The sequence below is a fragment of the Chinchilla lanigera genome, unplaced genomic scaffold (genome assembly GCF_000276665.1).
Source record: "Chinchilla lanigera isolate Chin_1 unplaced genomic scaffold, ChiLan1.0 scaffold00093, whole genome shotgun sequence".
Lineage (NCBI taxonomy): Eukaryota > Metazoa > Chordata > Mammalia > Rodentia > Chinchillidae > Chinchilla > Chinchilla lanigera.
In genome coordinates, this window is record NW_004955494.1 from 2,691,438 (window position 1) to 2,711,141 (window position 19,704).

The window sequence follows — 19,704 nt, forward strand, 5'->3', positions numbered from 1 at the left end:
TTTAACTTATTTCATCATGGTAGGTTTTATATGTAAATGTTACTTCATTTAAATGGTGTATTCTTTTGGTTAGTAATAGCTCAGCACTCCGGCTTTTCAGTGACAGCTCTGAAGAGCTCACTTTCTTCAACTGTCATGTGATATCCAAGAAGTAATTCAAGTTATGCTATCCTATCTTGTGCATACTTACTGAATCACTGTATCCCCTGTATCCAAGAGGGGTCCTAATTCTGTGTTTTATGTATTTTTAAAATGACTGTATTTCTTCCCGGTTAATCATGAAGCTAAATTTCAGTTGCTTTTTGGTCTGACAGCTTCACAGCTGTAGAATGTTGAGTATTGTCTTTAAGTATTAAACATAGTACCTCAGTTCTGATGATCAGATTTCTTAGGCCTGCATGAAACTTATATTCAGGGTAGACAAAATACTAGCTAAAGAACATAACTGAAGCATTGTACTTACTGTACTTATGACAGATCTTGATCACTGAGATAATTAACTTGATAAAAGCAGTCTGAATAGCAAAATTGTCTCTTAATTTGCCATCCTCTGTGCTCTGACTTTTATAAGTAGTCTTACCATATTAATTTATTAATTAACAATAATATCTGTGTCATGTTCATGTTTCCTATGCATATTATTTTTCTGGAATAATTGCTAGGGATTTTAAGTATAATTTTAGTTGATTTATCATACAGACTTATCAGATTATCACATAGATTTATCAGATTAGTAAAAATGCGTGAACCTAAGATCTGTATGAAATCCGTCACTAAGCTTAAGAAAATTATACTATTAAAAAAAAAAAGAAAATTACACTATAGAAACAAGCACTATTATCTCCAAAATATGGATGAAAGTATCACAGAGTTCTGCACTCACTTACTTCCTGGCATTTTAGATGCTTTGTCCTCCCTGGGAGTATAATAAATGGTGTGACAAGGGCTTACTCTCTCTGAGAGGAGTGAATGAATGAATGACCAGCAAAAGGGTAAGGCCTTTCTATTTAATTCCTTCTAGCAGTACAGTTAGAGCCCCTGAATTTGCCTGTATGAAACCAAGTTAAGTATTTAATAGAGAAGGAAGAGGTGAAAGAATGGTACCCTTTTCCTAGGACCCCATTCTACGTTAGTCCCTGGTGGCCTGCTTTCTTCAAATGGTACTTTCTGTGGACCTTCTCATTTTGAAAAAATAACTGTGGTCACTCTCAGTGAAGTAACCCTAGATGCCGTTCCTTCCACCCATCTTCTTGCTTTGAGTTTTCTTGCCCTTGCTCTTAGAGCCTGATCTCCATGGCTTCAAGATGAGAGTTCTATTTGAGAATCCAAGAGCAGTCATCTTTTTCATGGGAGATGAGACAACTGCTTCTTTACTTGTTGTCGTAGTTACTTTTCTTGTTGCTGAGACAAAATACCTGACACCCAAAGTTAAAGGAGGAAAGCTCCTTTAACTCCTTTATTTAGCTCCTTTATTTAGCTCATAGTTTGTAGAAGTTCCAGTCCATAATCAGCTGGCTCCAAGCAGGGTGACATGGCAGACATGCATCACACAGGAGAAACAGTTCATGGTGGGCAGAAGGCAGCAAAGCAGCAAGGGACGACCACAGCTCTTTCTGCCCCTTATATCTTATCCAGGCTACTCATGGAAGGTAATCCCAGTGCCCTTGATCCTAGCATTGCACCATAAATCAATTCCAGTGTCACACACTCCAGATCCAACCACCTCTGAAAAAGCCCCACCTATGACTATATGAGGCCCTGGGGGAACACCTAGACACAGACACAACACTTGTAGTGCCCCCGTCCTCCATTCCCACCCCCATACTCTGAAGAGTGGGTTTTGCCTCTAAAGTCAAAGCAGAGCTCTGGTAAAGCAGGGTGAGATAATTAATGACAGGCCTTGAGCTCATCACCTGCTCATCTTGCCTCTCCTGGTTTGTTTTTTGTTCGATTGGACTAAACAGTTCCTTTTATTTCTAAAAATCAGGTTATTTACTAAAGTAGACCTCCCAGCTCTCTGGACCATCTCTGTGGTCTGGATGGATGACCATCTTGATGTTACTACTTTGCAAAGTACCACACCTTTCTTTTTTTACTTTCCCTAGTGCTGAAAGTCTAAGAAATCATTTTCTCTTTTCTTCCCCTTCTTTTCATTCCATTTTCCTCTCCATTCACCCTATCCTTTCCTCTTTCAGCCCAGCCTCTCTACTAAGTCAGGATTAATAATAAATATTCTCTTTTAAACTAGACATATTGGCAATCCTCTTGTGGCTTTCTTTTCTTGGAGCAGAGGTGTTGTGTCTTCTTAGAAGAAAATAATAAGTAACATATCCAGTCATTATTTGTGTATAATAAATTGCCCAGAAATTAGGGACTTAAGTTATGAATCTTCAGTTTGAGTTGCTCTAGTGAGGAAGGTGTGTATGTATTTCAAAGATCTCAGCTAGAGTAGCTTGACTGGGTGCTAAAATGTTCTGCTTCCAATATGGCTCATTCACATTCCTGGCAAGTTGGTGCTGTCAGCTCATGTGGGTCTTTCCATGAAGACCTCTTCACGGGCTGCTTGGTCTGTCCCATTGGTGTGACAGCTGAGTTCTGAGCACAGATCTCAAGATAGAGGAAATGAGCTGGGCATGATGGCACACCTGTAACCCTAGCTACTCTGGAGGCTTATCATGGAGAATCCCAAGTTTGAGCCCCGCCTGGGTAATTTAGTGAGACCTTGTCTCAAAATAAAAAGGTCTGGGGATATAGCTTAATGGTAGGACACTTGCCTAGCATGTGCAAGCCCTGGGTTAAATCACCAGCCCCACAAAAAAGAAACAAAATGATGTGTACCATTCTTACCAGTATGCAAGTTATTTTAACAGAAAATATTTTCAGTATCTGCTATAGGCAAAGCACTGTGCAACACAGAGGGATTCAAAGATTAATAAAGCAGAAGCACTGTTCTCAATGTAGTTTACAATTCTGTTGAGGCAGTTTTGTTTGATACTGAAAGTGAGCAGCGTCCTCTCCAGGAATACTGTACTCAGAAGTGAAGGAGAGGCAGGAGAACCAGGAGTACCTAATGTATAGATTGAGACAAGCTAGTCCTAGAATTCTAAACCAAGGGACTCATTTGGTTATATGTGTCACGTGAATCTTCGTCTGTGAGTTTTATGCCGAAAAGACTTTTCCTTGTCCCTTCTTGCTGTTCCTTCATCAGTCAGCCCCCAGCTCTGGCAATGAAAATTCTACTTTGTGCTCTGCACTCACTCAATTCTATAAAACATACAAAATCAGACAGCTGTCTTTAATTTTTTTTCCTTTCATGCTCCTCCGGAAAGATTTTTTTTTTACACTATATACCTCTGTGTATATTTGTAAGTTGGCATCTAAAAAGTTTTATCTTAATCTTAAGTAACTACAAAGAACGTAATTTTTAGTGTATTCTGTTAACACTGCAAAATAAGGCCACTCTCTCCCTCTTTTTAAAATGTGAATAGTAAAATCTAAAAACCGTACTGATTTGATATTTACATGACTCATTCTAAAAACACAAAAACTCGGGCTGGGAATATAGCTCAGTGGCACAAGGTCCTGAGTTCAATTCCCAGTGCCAAAAAAAAACCTCTGCATTAATTTTAGAAATTTGATATGATTCCTTGTTTTCCTCTCAAACTATGGTGCAGTATTTTATTCCCTCCAAAGAATTTTATCCTAACGTAATATATTTTTTATGCTTAAAGCTTTTTATTGATTATTCAAGTTATAAATCTTGAATAAAAATATGGATATAAGTTTCAGTTTAAAACTTCTAAATTTCCTGTGATTTTAGGTTATTTTTTAAATTCTGAATTATGCCATTGTTATAATTTTTACTATATAACTGATGAAAATAATATTGTTTTAATATAGAAAGCCAGAAGGTAAAATTTTATTGGAAATACATATCATAATGAGCAACATGGGGCTTTTCTTTTCCCTTCAATTAATTTTTATGTCTGTGAGTAAATATGACTTTTTTTTTTACTAGAATGAGCTAGGGCTTAGTATTGATGCTTCTCCTTGTTTTATTTTTAGAAGTAAGTACTGAGAAATCTTATTCAAACAATAAGAAGATGAAAAAGGTAGGAGTTTTCTTATAGCTGTATGTGGAGTTTAGTGGACTTGTGAAAAATTCAGTCACAGTTTATTACAGGGAAAGAATATAGATTGAAATCAGCCAAGAAAAGAGATATATGGGGCAGAGGCAAGAGTGTTTCTCACATGGAGCTTCTGGTTATCCTCTCCTGATGGAGCTGTGCACAGTGCCAAATTCCCCCGCAGCAGTATGTGAAATAATGTGGAGATTATTTAATATATAAATAATTATATATTTAAATATATAATTTATAAATAATCAACAAAGTTTCCTGAGCTTCAGAGTCTAGGAGTTTTTAGGGCTCGGACTTACAGGTATGGCTGACTCCCCATGTGGCTGACCATAGTTTCCAGCCCTCCCAGAGGTCCAGTTGATAATACGTGACCCTGGGCCTCCTCTGTAAATCACATTCTTGGCATGGTCATGGCCCACAGCCTCCAGATAAACAGAAACTGGAAGCAGGCCGGACATCCCAAGAGCCTAGCGAATACCTTCACTAAGGAGCCAAGGGCAAAGATCTTTCCTTCCCCATGGGCAAGATTAATTCTTTACCACATACCATGTCACTCAATCACTTGAACTCTTTCCTGTAACACACCAAAAATTATATAGTAACTTGTCATGAAAAAAATACATTAGTAATGAGCTGACAATTTAGTCAATTCTGTTCAAAGCAGAGAATTAAAAATCAGCTGACTTGGGGCTGGGGGTATAGCTCAGGTGGCATAAGTGCCTGCCTGGCAAGCGCAAGGTCCTGAGTTCAATCCTTGGTACCAGGGGGAAAAAAAAAAAAAGATTATAAAAAAAAAAAAATCAACTGACTTGCAAAGGGATTTGTTACTTACTCATTCAAGCCTAATGAGATGCTAATATTTGGAAAGGTCCCTTTGATACTCCCGTAGTTTTCACGGTTTTGAGCAATGTAGATTCCATGTAGGTAAAAGGTAAACCTTTTATAAAGGAAGAAAAGGGCAGTTATCACAGAGGAGAGAGGCAAGAAGAGTAAGCTTTACACTTCAGGCAAATCTGTTTTTTGAGCAAGGGATATAGGTAAGTTGATAAGGTAAAAAATTAATTCAGTTAAAACTACAATGGGTATATACCTTTGGGAGAGTCTGTGTAGAACTAGAGATACCTAGTTTGAAGACTACAGGTATCTGACACTGCTTATTAATGAGAAAAAATTTGCTGTTAGCCTTGATGAGTTGTTAACTTACATATTGAAAGCCTCTTGGTCCAGGCGTATAGCTCAGTGGCACAGTGCCTGCCTGGCAAGCATGGGGTCATGAGTTTAATTCTTGGTACCAAAAAATTAAAGAGAGAGAGAAAGCAAGCCTCTTGTGTCCAGAAGATTATGTGAAATGCTGGGGCAGAGATGGTACGTAAGAAATAAATGTGCTGTGTATGAGACACAGTTCCTGCCCTCAAGGATCCATAGTCTCATTGGGGAACTTAGGTTAGTCACAAAAAGATTAATAACCACATAAGCAGTAAGTGATCATCACAGCTGTCAGTGGGTCACTTCTAGGTGTGTGAAAGGAACAGTATGATGAAAAGGTTAGAGTTCAGGAAACCCTTGATGCATCCAGATTTCAGATCACTAGGGAAGAGAATAAGGAGGACACTATGGGTACTGTAGCAGCCATAAGAATATGGTTAAAAGCAAATTGGTATTAGGTTCTTCTCCACATTTCTCTTTGTTACTTAACTGGACTGGTTATCTTGGACAAGTTCCTAGACTTGTTTAAACTTTGGATTTCTAGTTTATAAAATGAAGTTAATAGTTCCCTTGTAGAATTAGTCTGAGTATGAGATTAGATTACATCCATAATTCAAGTGTTTCAAAGTTTTGTAGCCTTCCAGGGCTACTACCTTGGATAACCAAGTGTGCATATCTAAAGTGCTGTCCTATATGAATAGATTTCTGAACCCTGCCTCTCAACTTCGAAAGTCCCTCCTTTGGCCAGGGAGATAGCTCAGCCGCACGGCACCTGCCTGCAAACCTAAGGTTCTGAGTTCAATTCCTGGTACATACATACATAAATAAATATAAATATATAATTTTTTTAAAATGGCAGTAGTGTAACATCCCACCAATATTGGTTTGTACTATTCCATTCATTAAAAGAAAAGAAAACCCCTCCTTGTGCTTTATATTTTACTGGGACTGCTTTCTCCAATCAAATCATGATGTTACGATTGATTAGCTTCAGAAGGGAGCAGTATAGGAAAAAACTACTTTGCTGGTATCTCTTCCCAACCTTCATCCTTTTAGCCTATACCACAGAGATCGCATTGCAATCAGAGCTTTACTGTGTAGGTTCATAGTTAAACAAGAGTCATTACAGCATCAAACAGGATATAACATAAGATGCTAAATGTGACTTGCTAAAGTTCATCAGCACTGTGCAGAATAAGGAATCCCATACTGGCTTTCTTCACCTTACTACTTAGTCTGCTGCTCTTGGACCTGTCCCCTCTAAGATCAGAACTCCCTCTCCTAGAACCAGGACTCCTATCATCTGTCTCTGCCTATCCTCAAAAGAGCCAAAAAGTAGAAAGTTAAGAAATTAGAAAACTCAGCCAGGGACGATAATACATACCTGTAATCCCAACGGTAATACAGGCTGAAGCAAGAGGATCACAGGTTCAAGCCCAGTCTGGCAACTTAGTGACTTAGCAAGACCCTGTCTCAAAATAAAAAATAAAGGGCTCGTGCTGTAGCTAAGTGCAGAGGCTCCTGGTTCAATCCCCAGTACCACATAGGAGAAAAAAAAAATTAGAAGACATAACTCTGTAGGGAAGACAAGCGTTTTTATTTTCTTAAGCAGGAGATTTTAACTCAATAGTTTCGTTTTCTTTGTGGAGGAAGCTCTGTTTCCCACACTAAATGACAAATACCCCACTAGATTTTCCTAGATTGAGTTAAAATACTGATGACTGCTGAAAAGGTTAACTTTTCTGGTTGCTGCTGCACATATTTAAAAGATCCACCACAACGTGATATATGGGAATCCAAGCACTCACGTTGTTGGTTTTTATTTTAACTTTCCTTTATCAGAGTGTAATATGCATATATAAAAGTCCAAATGTCATAAACATACAGCTCGTTGAATTTTCATTGTTTATGTATTTTAACTTATATAGAAGGTTGCATGATTTGGCTTTTTTTTTCCCTCCAGATAATTTTTATGGTGGGACGAGGATACCTATCTCCAGATCTCAGCAAGGTACGGAGTAACTGTCCAAAAGCCATGAAGAGATTAATGGCGGAATGCCTCAAAAAGAAAAGAGATGAGAGACCACTCTTTCCCCAAGTAAGAAAAACTGCATGCTGCCTAAAAATAGATTAACATTCAGAGGCAGATTTGTGAGCACTTTGGGGGGTACATAGTCTGTATCTCATAGGTTGAATACCATGTGGTATGTACAGACTCAGATAAGTAACCACAGGATAATGACTTTATAGGGGGTGAGCAGAAAATTGGAGTCCCAGTACAAAATACTCACAAAGACTTTGCATTTGTCTAGCAGTTTTAAAATATTTTGGTCTTAGAATCCTTTTCTTTTCTTTTGTCTTTTCCTTTCTTTTTTACACATTTAAAAACTATTAAAGAGCCCCCCAAGAGAGCTTTTGTTTATGTAAGTAATTACATACCAAACCAGAAAAACCAAAAAAAAAAAAAAAAAAAATAGAAGTGGTTATTATTTTACATTTTTCAAATGTTTTTGTAAAAAGATGGCTAGATTCTCTGCTTTTATATTTATTATACTTGTAATATCTCTTGTTGCCTCTCAGAATTCCACTTACACTTATAAAATAATGACAGCAAAAAGGCAAACAATATCTTATTAATGTTAGTAGTTTTAACGTACATGGCTTCTAAGAGGTCCACAAACCATACTTTGTCAACTGCTGCTTTAATTCTTCTTGATGGTAAAATTAAACAGCTAAGCTTCACTTTTATACAAGGTCTTTTTTTGTTGTTTTGTTTTGGTTTTTTGAGACAGGGCCTCGCTATATAGTCCACGCTGACCTTACACTCTTAGCGATCCTCCTGCCTCAGCCTCCCAAGGGCTGGGATTACAGGTATACTCTACCACACCGGGCCATGCTAGGTCTTTTTGAGAGACAGTCCCACCAGGGGCAGAAAGATAAAACAATTGTTGGTGCTATCTGCCTCTTGATTCTTTTAATTTCCCGTTGCTTTTTTTTTATTTTTCCATATCATCAGGCTAAAGCCCTTCCATTAATACTCTTTAGTAAGCCTCACAAAGAGCTGGTGGGTGGCATTTCCCTGTAGTCCCAGCTACTAAGGATGCAGCCAGTGTGGGAAGATTACCTGAGGCCAAGAGTTGAAGGCCAGCCTGGGTGACATAGCAAGACCCTTCCCACCCCATCTCAAAAGTGAAGCAAAGAAAAAGAAGCCTTACAGAGGACTGACATAAGTATCTGAACAAGCTTAGAGAGCTTAGCTGTAGTATGTAGGTGCAGGTTTCCTGATCCTTCAGAACTTCCTGATAGCATTGTATGAATATACCTCAATAAATCAATCAGTAGTTTCATATGGGAAATGCTGGCTGTCATAGTCTGTCACCATAATTACTGAGATGTTCCTTCATGAACCCATATGCCTTTGAATACCCAGTCCACGCTAGTTACTCAGACAAGTTACTGCTAGAGAAATGAGATTTGTTCATCATTTATTTTTTGAGAATTTTTCATCTGTAAGCAGTTTTAAAAGTTAGAATTGATGGCTTTAAGTGTCAGCAGCTGCTTCAGAGCAAAAAGGAGAGGCTAAATGGGTGGGTAGTTTTACATACAGGATTCTGTTACCGCTGCTCTGAGGAAGAGTTTTGGGATATTTACTTTGTTTTATTTTATTTTTTAACAAAAACACACTGGGCTTGACATCATCAAAGTGAAAAACTAGTGTTGTTACAGTGTCAGAAGCCCCAGTACGTGTTCTCTTTGTACATCCCAAGTGCTAGTGCTTCTTACTTAATTATTTTTTTGTTTCTTTGTTTTTTTTTAATTTTTTTTTTCCGGTACTGGGAATCGAACTCACGACCTTGCGCTTGCCAGCGCTGTGCTGCTGAGCTAAATCTCCAGCCCCCTAATGCTTCTTATTTAAAGGGGCAGTGTTTAAACATAATATTTCATTCACCCCATGCTATCAAAGAATGAAATGCATTTATGAATTCCCCAGATTAATGGAAGCTCCCCTTTTAATTACTATACATTTTCATTGCAGGTTACCTTTTCCTATCATACAATTGTATGCCAATTAAATCTTAAATACCTAATGATCTATGCCAGACAACTATAAAATACGAAGTCATTTTTATATAGTGTTGAGGGAAGAAAGGCTTCCCTAAGCAAGAGACAAAATCCAGAAGTTATAAAATTTAATGTAGTCTATATGACTACATTAAATTGTTTAAACTTCCACATTGTAAAAAATAATACTGAAAGTTAAACAGAAAAGTAATTGCAACATATATAACAAAGGTAAAAATTTGGAATATGCAAGGGGCTCCTGTAGATGGATAATTAGAAGACATTCCATGGAAAGTGAGCAAGGGTCATGCACAAAAGAAATGCAAATGGTAAATGAATTTAGGAAAAGACAGTTTTCAGTAGCAGTCAGTGATACCAGAGTCCTAGACCAGAGAGAGGCCTGATTGGGTGGGTGGATGGGGTTCCCAGCAGACCAGATTCAGTCTCTGGCTGCCCAGCTTCAGTCAAAAGGATGAGTGGTGATGAGGCCAGAAAGAACTTGATCCAGCATGGCCATACTGGAGAGGAAGAGGGGACCACTGACCTAAGCCCCATCTTCAGGGTACTGACAGGAGCTTCAGGATTATGTAGAGAACGGCCAAAGTGGAGGTCAAGAAGTACGCAGGCAGACAGACTTGGTCACACTGTGGTCTGGGTGATCATTATCTCAGGTCTGATTCTGTAGGGGTCTAGCACCCAGAGAACCATTGTTGCTGGAGAGGCAGTTCAGTCCCTGTCATGATCTGTCTGCAAGGTTTGCTCTTCTGGAACCTGAGATAAACAAAGAAGTAACTCAGAAAGAACAGGCCAGAGGAGCAATCAGGAATCAGGACAGTGATTGGGTCCTCCTTTAAATCCCCAGTTTTAGAAGACCTTTCCCCTTATTGAAGTCGGGCGTGGTGGTGCACACCTGTAATCCAGCAGTAAGCACTGGAGAGACTGAGGCAGGAAGATTGCTGTGAGTTTAAGGCCATCCTGGGCTCCGTAGTGAGTTCAAGCCTAGCCTGAAATGTGTGGCAAGACCCTGTCTCAAATAATAAAGTAAGATACTCCTGCTGGGCATGGTGGTGCACGCCTGTAATCCCAGCAGTCTGGAGGCTGAGGCAGGAGGATCGTTGCAAGTTCAAGGCCAGCCTGGGCTACGTAAGTGAGTTCAAGGCCAGCCTGAAGTGCATAGTGAGACCCTGTCTCAAAAAAATAAACTGTGCTCAGAACCTACTTCCATAAGTATTTAGATATATACAAGAATGCTTACTATCATAGTAAAAATTAAAAACCAAAATGAAGGTAGCTCTGTATGGATGCCATGCGTATAAGTAAGGGAAAAAGAAAACAGTGAGAGAACTGTGGAGTCTGATGCTGCTGTAGAAGGTGGTGAGGGTGGTCTGTGTTTGTGTGTGTGTGTGTTTATGTAGAGGAGAGACAGGGAGGGAAGTACAGACCCTATCAGGAGCTGCCCCTGGAGGGTGGCATTGAAGAGCCTTACACTTTTTCCATCTCTGTACTACTTAAATGTTTATTTGCATGTTACTCTTGGAACTTAAAAAACTCTGTGACACTGCTTATTTCTTTGCCTTTTTATGCTAATCTCTATAAGATTACAGGTAAAATAAAAAATAACTTTGGTAGCTCAGGATCATCATCATCACTGTGATGCTGGCTCCTAAAAGTTTGAGTGCCTGCCATGTGCCAACCCCTTTCACATGTCTCCTGACTGGAAATTGCATTCCAGGCTGTATGCCTTCAAGGGTCATAACCCGTTTCTTTGCACCTTAGAATACTGCATGTGAATTTTTACATTTTGTGGGCTGGTGTCTTTTTGTAAAATTTCCCTGTCTTTACCCTTGGGTTGTCACTTGGTCCTTTTTATTCATGTGCTGTTAGGGGGCTAGGTCAGTGGGTCCTACTTTTGGCTCTGTGTGTGAGACATTTCCATTGCTGAATTTCTTTAAAGGCGAGGTTCCTCAGCTGGTTCTGTTTCGACAGTCGTGTGGCGCTTTACTTACTTATACTCCATCTTCCTGCGAAGGGGACTTGCCGTCTGTGCCAAATAGGTGTATCGGCAGTCTTAAATTTGTAGTATTTTTTGTTCCAAGGCTGGCAAGTGATCTACAAGATACACAAAAGCTAACTATGAGTTACTTTGCCCATTTAGTTCACAGAAGTAAACTGTAGTATTGTGGTAGGTTTTTTTTTCTTTTCTTTTTTACAGAAGAATACCAATTTCTGTTTTTCCAGGCAATTGTAACACTGAAAATAATGTAAGGTACCAGGTGCTTTCTTGTAAAGTATAATGGGCTCTTAAAGATATACACCACCCAAATTTTCATTCTGCTTTCTGTTTTTTCTTTCTTTTTTTTTTATTTTGTTTTGTTTTGTTTTCTTTTTTTTCGTAGATTCTCGCCTCTATTGAGCTGCTGGCCCGCTCATTGCCAAAAATTCACCGCAGTGCATCAGAACCCTCCTTGAATCGGGCTGGTTTCCAAACAGAGGATTTTAGTCTCTATGCTTGTGCTTCTCCAAAAACACCCATCCAGGCAGGGGGATATGGTGCGTTTCCTGTCCACTGACGCAAATTAAATGAGTGAGAAATAAAGGAGGGTAGCAACAAAAGTAAAATAAATGAACATGTTTGTTTATATGTTAAATCGAATAGGATATTTTTTAAAAGTGAACCAAAAAACACTTGTGTGTTTAAAGAGTAGATATTTTTCTCAACCTAAAATTGATAACTAACATTGGATTTTCAGTACCTATGGGTTGAAACACAAACATTATTAAAACTTGGCAGTGCCTCCTCCAGAGATTCCACTTTCAGTTCCAAGTTTATTCCATTCACTTGGTCATTCCGATTATTAAACCTCAGTCTTCTCTTTCAGTTTGCTCATGCAGCGTTTGACACTAGCTATCACTCATCGCTAGGGATGCCCAAGGAAGACCACGCCTGTGCTGTGCACGGAGGGAAGCTGGCAGTAGTTAGCCTGCCTCAGTGTGGCAGACTGAGCAGACCCAGCGTAGGAGGTCCCCAGAGCTGAGGGACCCTACTGATTTGATAACTATTTTATTTTACTACCGTTTAGAACATGTGGCTGTCCTTTCTTTCCTGGAAGCAGTAGACTAAATAGCTTTTAGTAAATTTTGGTGCAAATGACCAGAGATACAGCTGAAGGAGTGACATGTTTGAAATGATTTAGCTTTGAGTTTATAGTGGGAAAATGTTAGAAGTTGGAGTTCCTTTTAGATAATATTTCTTTATATATTAACGATGTCTTACACCTGTAGAGGTCAGATTTTCTTGCAAACGCATTGCCCCCTTATGCTCACTCTCTTCTCTCCAAAATTATTTCACAGAACCTGTGAGAATTTACAAGTTCATTTTTCATTCAGACTAACTCTGGTTGCCAAACAACCAGGTAATGAATTTTTAAGTTATTACTTTAGATGATACTTGTGACACACATTGTAACAGTCACCTTATTAGGTCTCCTAAAATTTCTTTTCTTCTTTAAATTCCTTGTCCAGCAAGATTCAGCTCATGCTGAATACCTGCTATTCTTTTCCTGCATTCCACATTATGAAGTAGTTTTAACACATTTTCTTGTGTAGAAAATGACTAATGTGGCAATTGTACAGAACACTCCTTACTGTGAGTCAAAGAGGATCAAAAAGGAGGGAAGCAGGATTGCGGCCTTTTCAACAATACTGCCACCTCTGCTTCAGCTTAGGGACCAAAGCCAGCCTTCTGTGTTCACTTACTCAAATTAGATTTGCGGTAATTTTTAGATAACAGCCAACAGCTAAAAGTTATCTCAGCAGAAGGCAATATCTGCATACATGCCATCGTTCTTTGAAGTCAATAAAGAAAAAAATTAGGAAGACTTTAATGATAATTAATTTCAAGTAGCACAGCTAACTTTTGAAATACTTACATTTCATCAGGGAAACCGCTCAGTAATGATTACAGCATACTTTTGCCCCTTAGTTGGGTAGTTTAAGATAAACAGTGCCATCTTGAATCTTACATTGATTCATGAATTTTAACATAGTGGGGAAAAAAACACTTTGCATTTTTAAAAAACAAGAATAAGAAAAAGATAAAATCATATAACATGTTAGCAGGGCACAGTGGTGCTGGTAAATGAAAAAAATAAAAAGAGCTGGACTGTACCTCAGTAGTAGAGTGCTTGCCTAGCATGCATTCACAGGCACTCACTTCAGTCCCCAGAGCCACCCAAAAAAAGTAACATGTTGGAAAACATCAAAGTTCATGATTTCTAAAGCCTCCAGTGACACAAAGACATGAGTGTTAGTAATTAATAGGTGGAGTTATATTTATTTACAAACAGAATAGCAGTGGTGTAGCTAATACTGTTTTACAAAATTGACTTGGTCTATAGGGTGTTCAAATGGTTTGGGCATTTTGAGAACATATTCAAAGGGATTTCTTCTTTTGTTTCTGGCAGTGCTGGAGACTGAATCCAGAACCTCACATTTCAAAGGCTCTTTTTCAGGAGTAGAACTCTTCTAGTACTCCCCAGTCTGTGTCACTTGTAGGTTCACTTGTGGGTTCCTCTCATTGTCCCTGTCTTTTCACCTGACAGTTCCACACCAACTGCATTTGACTCCTCGCCCTTCTTTACCAGTCCCTTTGCCAGGAGCGTTGCTAAACTGTCAAACTGCTCAGAAATTGTGCCATCCCATCGAAACCAGACCATGCTTCCAAGAGTTGCCTAGTGACTTAGTCTCCTTTCTGAAGTTGGCCCACTGCTAACACTAGTGAAAAAAAACACTAAAAACATGACAGATGAGTTGTTTAGAACATGGATCCAGAGAAGTAGGAAGCATTAGAATTACAGAGTTAAACCAGGTTCCTTTTCTGTTCCTTGTCATTGTTCCTGTTGTTCTTACTGTTTTTTGTTTCATACTTCCTAGAAACACAAAAAAATAGTTTTTCCTAACCACTTCTTTCCAAAAACCTGAGACCTCATGTATTTTTTTAACTAACATTGATTTCCTTCAGGAGACAACCTTTTTATAATTTTTTTTAACTTGTAAAAGTTTTAAGAGTCAGTGATGAAGAATAAAATTTGTCTTGATTTAAGTCATTTAGGGGTCTAGGGTGTGTAGCTCAGTGGTAGACAGCTGCCCAGTGTACCCAGGCTTGGGCTCCATCCGCAGCGCTGCTGAAACAAAAAGAGGAAGTAGTTTAGGGATCGCAAGATTTAATCAAGTGTTTTATTCAGGGTTGTTTATTTTCAGGTAACTTAGCCATTTCAGTACTAACCCAGCAGTCAGAATCACCCTTCTAATAAACAGTAGCTGTTGGCAGCCTCGGCACCTGCTGCACCTGCCAGCTGTGGCCCTGGTGGCTGTAGGCAGGGCAGGCGCTGGCTTACAGTGGGTAAATTCACAGAGAACAATGAATGGATAGCAGCAGAAAATGATACTGGAACAGTGGGAATCAGCGGTTTTGCATAGAAAGCTTTGGGAGATGTGTTGAGACAGAATTGGAAAAAGAGGATGAATTTGGTGCCTTGGAAAGTGTGGACGCTGCCAGTGAATTTTGTTGTCCTCCAGCAGGAGAAGTAACTGAAATTCATGAGCCACCTGCAGAGACTCCAGGATGGGCCAGCAGGTCTTGTTCTGAAGACAGTTGGCTGTTAGAGATGACAGTGAGTGACCCTTCAGAATTAGATGAACTCCTGAGTAAAGCAGTGTATGAGAACTATTGAGGAAGGAAATGGCACCCTAAGCAAACTAGTGTGAAGTGACTTCCCCCAACGTAGTCGTCTGAAATTAGTGGCAGACAGAAGACTTGACAGCTTTTAGCAATAACATAATAACAGAAAAGAAAACTCTCTCAACACTACTACTGGAAGAAAATACCCCGTAGCTTTCTATGATTGCAGATAAACATGATGTGTTTATTTTTTATGTACCTTATAATTTTCAGACTAGGCTGTAGGTTCTGATATTCAGAATTCATGAAATTACACATGGTAAAAGCTAGTTATAAAAGATACGTAATTTAAGGAAAATATTCTTATCAGAAGCCTTATATAATATTATAACTTGCTTACATCCCTTCCTGGATTTGGGTCAAAATACTTAAAATGATCTTCCCATCAGAAATAGGAGTGAAGGCAAATGTTAGTTGTACAGTGTTAGATGAAGAACAATACTTTCTGAATTTTACAGTATACTATGTTTGCTGGTGCTGCTTTTATACAGTGAAGCAACAGCTTTGCAGCACAGTAAGAAACAAAGAAAATATTCAACTTATTTTAAAAAACAGCAGCTGGGTATCATGGCACATGCCTCTAATCCCAGCACTCAGGAGCCTGAGGCAGGAGGATCACCATGAGTTCAAGGCCAGTGTATATTACATAGTAAGGCCCTGTCTCAAAAATAAATAAATAAGTGGTTATTTAACATACCAGTTTAAATAGTCTTTCTGTGAAGTGGGTCCCTCTTAAGGAAATAATTTGCCTTTTTTTCTTTTTAATACTATGAAATTAGTACTTTATAACTAAAACATTTCATCAGTTGTAGATCTGTTTGATTGAGAATTACTAGAACTATCAAGAATTCCTGTACTCTTTTTATTTTATTAAATACCCACCTTCTCCTGTGACTGTAAACATCTTCCAGTTTCTCATCCTTTTGAAATTGCCAGGAAGTCCTAAAAGTCTTCACAGAGAAGTAAGAGTGGAGCTTACTCCGCTTTCAGTTGACTTCCCCCCGACACGTGGTGGTTGTATAAGAAACAACCTTTTAGATTTTTCATAGCATATTTATCTTTAAGGGACTTTATTAAATTACATGTATAATGGCAATTAAAATACATTTAATTCTGGAGTAGTGGGTAATTAATTATATTTTTAAACTAAAGTCCTTAGCTTTCAAATAAACATTTTCAAATAAGTGATGTTTGAGGTATCTAAAATGACAGTTTTTAAATCTGCCCAATACTCTGGTTTCTCTTTGATCGCATAAATCTTTCACCTTATTAAATCTGCCCGAGCACAGTCTGCCCTATTCCTAAGTAAAGTCAAATGGAAAATACGACTTAGGTCAGGGGAGGTGAACCTATGGCACATGTGCTGCAGCAAGCTGTCTGTGTCATAGAGCACTCTACAAAGTTCACCATCACTTGCTTAGTCTCAGCCATAAACAAGGGAAAAGAAAATACTCCATTTCCTCCTCTATTTGATTTTTCAGTTAAAGTTAATATTTGAAAATTTTCAAAAAATCACAAGGAAGTTTCTTCAGTTCCTGAGCGTGATGACTGGGTGTTCATGCCGTATGCATAAGATGTGCCTGTCTCAAACCTTGTTACAACATTGGCACATTACAGAAAAAAAAATCACAAGGAATATCAGGTGTTTTACTTCAAATAATGTCACCCTAGTGGAATTACTCCTCACTCTAAGTAAAACAGGTTGAGAGATGAAATCTACAGATTTAAAAATACCCCAAAAAGAATAAGATGACTTTTTCTACAAGCAGAACCATCACCTATTATTCCTATCTTTTGTTTAAATTTTTCTGTGATTTCAGAGACAGTTACAAAAATTATTGATTCCTAAACTATGAATTCCTTTTGTCTCCCCTACCCATCTACTCAGAATCTGATTTTTTTTTTAATGGCATTTAGAAGAAATAGACTTTTGGTAGGATGATCTTTAGTAGGATAATTTAGAGAAAAAAGTATTCTACAATTTGACATTACTGTTACACGGTTTATTAGAACTTTCATTCATTGTGGAACGGTTTTCAGTTTGATCCAAACGATAATACATAAAATTCATCTGGGAAATTATCTACAGACTTGGTATTTCATTGATATAGCTGACCCATTTATATATATATATATATAAAAAAAGGGGTCAGCTATATATTTGTATTAGATTCAGAATATGTTGGTGAGATTTTTGTTCTTTGGGGGATTCTTTTTCTTCTTAAAACTATTATTTTAAGTTTTCACAGTAGAACACCTTGACAAAAATGAAGTATATAAATCTTAACTTTCCCATTGACTTCATTTGATGAAATATTCTGCTAGATACAATCACAATGCATAAGAATATTGCAAGTCACTTGAAAGAAATTTATTAAAATACTGAAAATAAAAATAAAATAAAATAAAATAAAATAAAATACTGAAAATAACCTTAAGACCATAAAATATTTAAACTATAAGCAACAATGATAAGAATGTTTAAAAAAATTAAAAAATGTTTTTATACAGAGTCTGCCCCAAAAAATGTATACACACTGCAGGAAAAGAAAAATTTGTATAAATACTTTAATACTAAGTTATTGAGACATCATGAGATTAATACAAGTTACCTTTGCCCTCTGCAATTACAAGAGGTGCTCAAAGTGTTGGCCTTTAGCTTCCAGACATTTATGAGTATGGTGAACTGCTGTTTGGGTACCCTTGGTCACTGAGATTACTGCATAAGCATTTTCAATTTCTTCTCTAAGGGCCAGCAATGTAGTGGGTTTTCTGTGATATACGATATCCTCTAGGGTCCCCCAAATGAGGGTAACACATCTGTGTGAAAAACCATTGCACTATCCTTTTCTGAAGTGTCTATACAATTTTTTAGCAGGCTTTATTTCTAGTGCAACTTCCTATGATTATTTTCTAAAGGTTTTACTTACCAAGGTCTTAGCAGTTTTGCTTTTTTTGGTGCCAAACTCTAATCCTTTTAACTGGAAGGTAAAGTTCTTTTATACTGTGTTGATCTTTTGACTCAACAGTACCTTGGTTAATTGTTAAAACTAACCCTCGGCTGGAAAGAGCATATGTCTGCAATCTAGTTAGCAGTTGTGGTCAGAGTGGGAAAACAAGTCTTAATGATTAAAAATTGTTTAGGGGCTTGTTGTCCTGGGCTTTCAAGTCAGCAGCTAGGTGCCATTCCACTTCCACGGTTTTCTAGTTGTATGACTTTGAGTAAGTTACTTGACCACTGTAGACCACACCTTACCAATAAAATAAAGATAATTAATAGCATATGCCTCATAGGGTTATTATGAGATTAGAGGAAAATGTATAGAGTGTAGAGTGAGGCACCAGACATATGTCAGCTGTTCACAGTTACTGCTGTTACAGTCATGCAAATCTTAGGATTCAGCCAGCTAATCCTTAGCAATCTGTTACATATTGGGACATGCTGACATTCTCTAGCAACCAGTTTGGAGTCTAATAGCATCAAAAATTGGATAGGTTCTTCCTAGATTGGTTATGCCTAGATTAGTGTATTCATATAAGTGATTGCCTGGAGGCTCATCAGAAGTTCTGTTAATACTTGGGAGGCTGAGGCACGAGGATTGATGCAAGTTTGAGGCCGGTCTGGGCTATAAAGTGAGCTCAAGGCCAGCCTGAACTGCATAGTGAGACCCTGTCTCAAAAAGACCAAAAAAAAAAAAAAAAAAGTTTCTGTCAAAACGTTACAGCCGACTGAATTCTGATAGTTGTAAATTAACCAACCCCCAGAAATTAACTGTAGCATATATAATAACAGACACTGCCCTTCAGTTATAGGTGGAAGATGTATACAAGCTGGTAGATGAAAAGTAATGCCATGAAGCTCTCACATTCACTAAGCTAGAGGAGTGTGATACCCCAAAGGAATTTATGGTTTACATAATTCCTTATGCAGAAAATTCTTTTCAGTGACATGTGCCTACATTAACTTTTGGTAGTTGGAAAGGTGAGTTTAACTAGAAAATGGAAGGTGTAATACACACAAATCATTTGAACTCCTAATTTTGTCTTTTATAAAATGAAGATAATGCCTGCTTCTCTCTTCCTGATAGTGGCATTATAATAATATAAGAACTGAAAATGAGTGGATAATTTAGAGAAAAAAGTATTCTACAATTTGACATTACTGTTATACGGTTTATTAGAACTTTCATTCATTGTGGAACAGTTTTCAGTTTGATCCAAACGATAATACATAAAATTTATCTGGGAAATTATTTACAGACTTAGTATTTCATTGATATAGCTGACCCATTATATATATATATATTTGTATTCTTTCATGAGTTTCAGCCATTTGGGGTTTTAAGTATTGGTGATGTTCTAGAATTGTAATAGAAAACTAGTCACCTTTCAGTGAGGTTCAAATGAGGCTTTTGTAAGTTGAGATAACTCTTTTAAAATTAGCTCTTGTCCTCCCTCTACAGGAGAATTTGCAGCCTTCAAGTAGCCACACCGTCACGGCAGCATCTACTCTTTATTTCTTAACTCTTGTGTTCGTACAGTTCATTAACATCAAAA

At 37.9% G+C, this 19,704-nt stretch overlaps 1 protein-coding gene across 11 annotated transcripts in view; it reads left to right on the plus strand.

Annotated features, from left to right (window-relative positions):
- The window catches only part of Braf (B-Raf proto-oncogene, serine/threonine kinase), a gene marked incomplete at its 5' end in the record, with an annotated part of 145,471 nt that overhangs the window by 124,200 nt on the left and 1,567 nt on the right, over nucleotides 1–19,704 (plus strand). For 2 of the 11 annotated variants that reach the window (XR_001231320.1, XR_001231321.1), the window contains 3 exon segments: nucleotides 7,309–7,443; nucleotides 11,804–11,957; nucleotides 19,611–19,697. Coding sequence is in view for 9 of the 11 variants with exons in the window: in XM_013504993.1 (XP_013360447.1) it covers nucleotides 7,309–7,443; nucleotides 11,804–11,957; nucleotides 14,988–15,079 (381 nt within the window). 11 annotated transcript variants of the gene reach the window in all.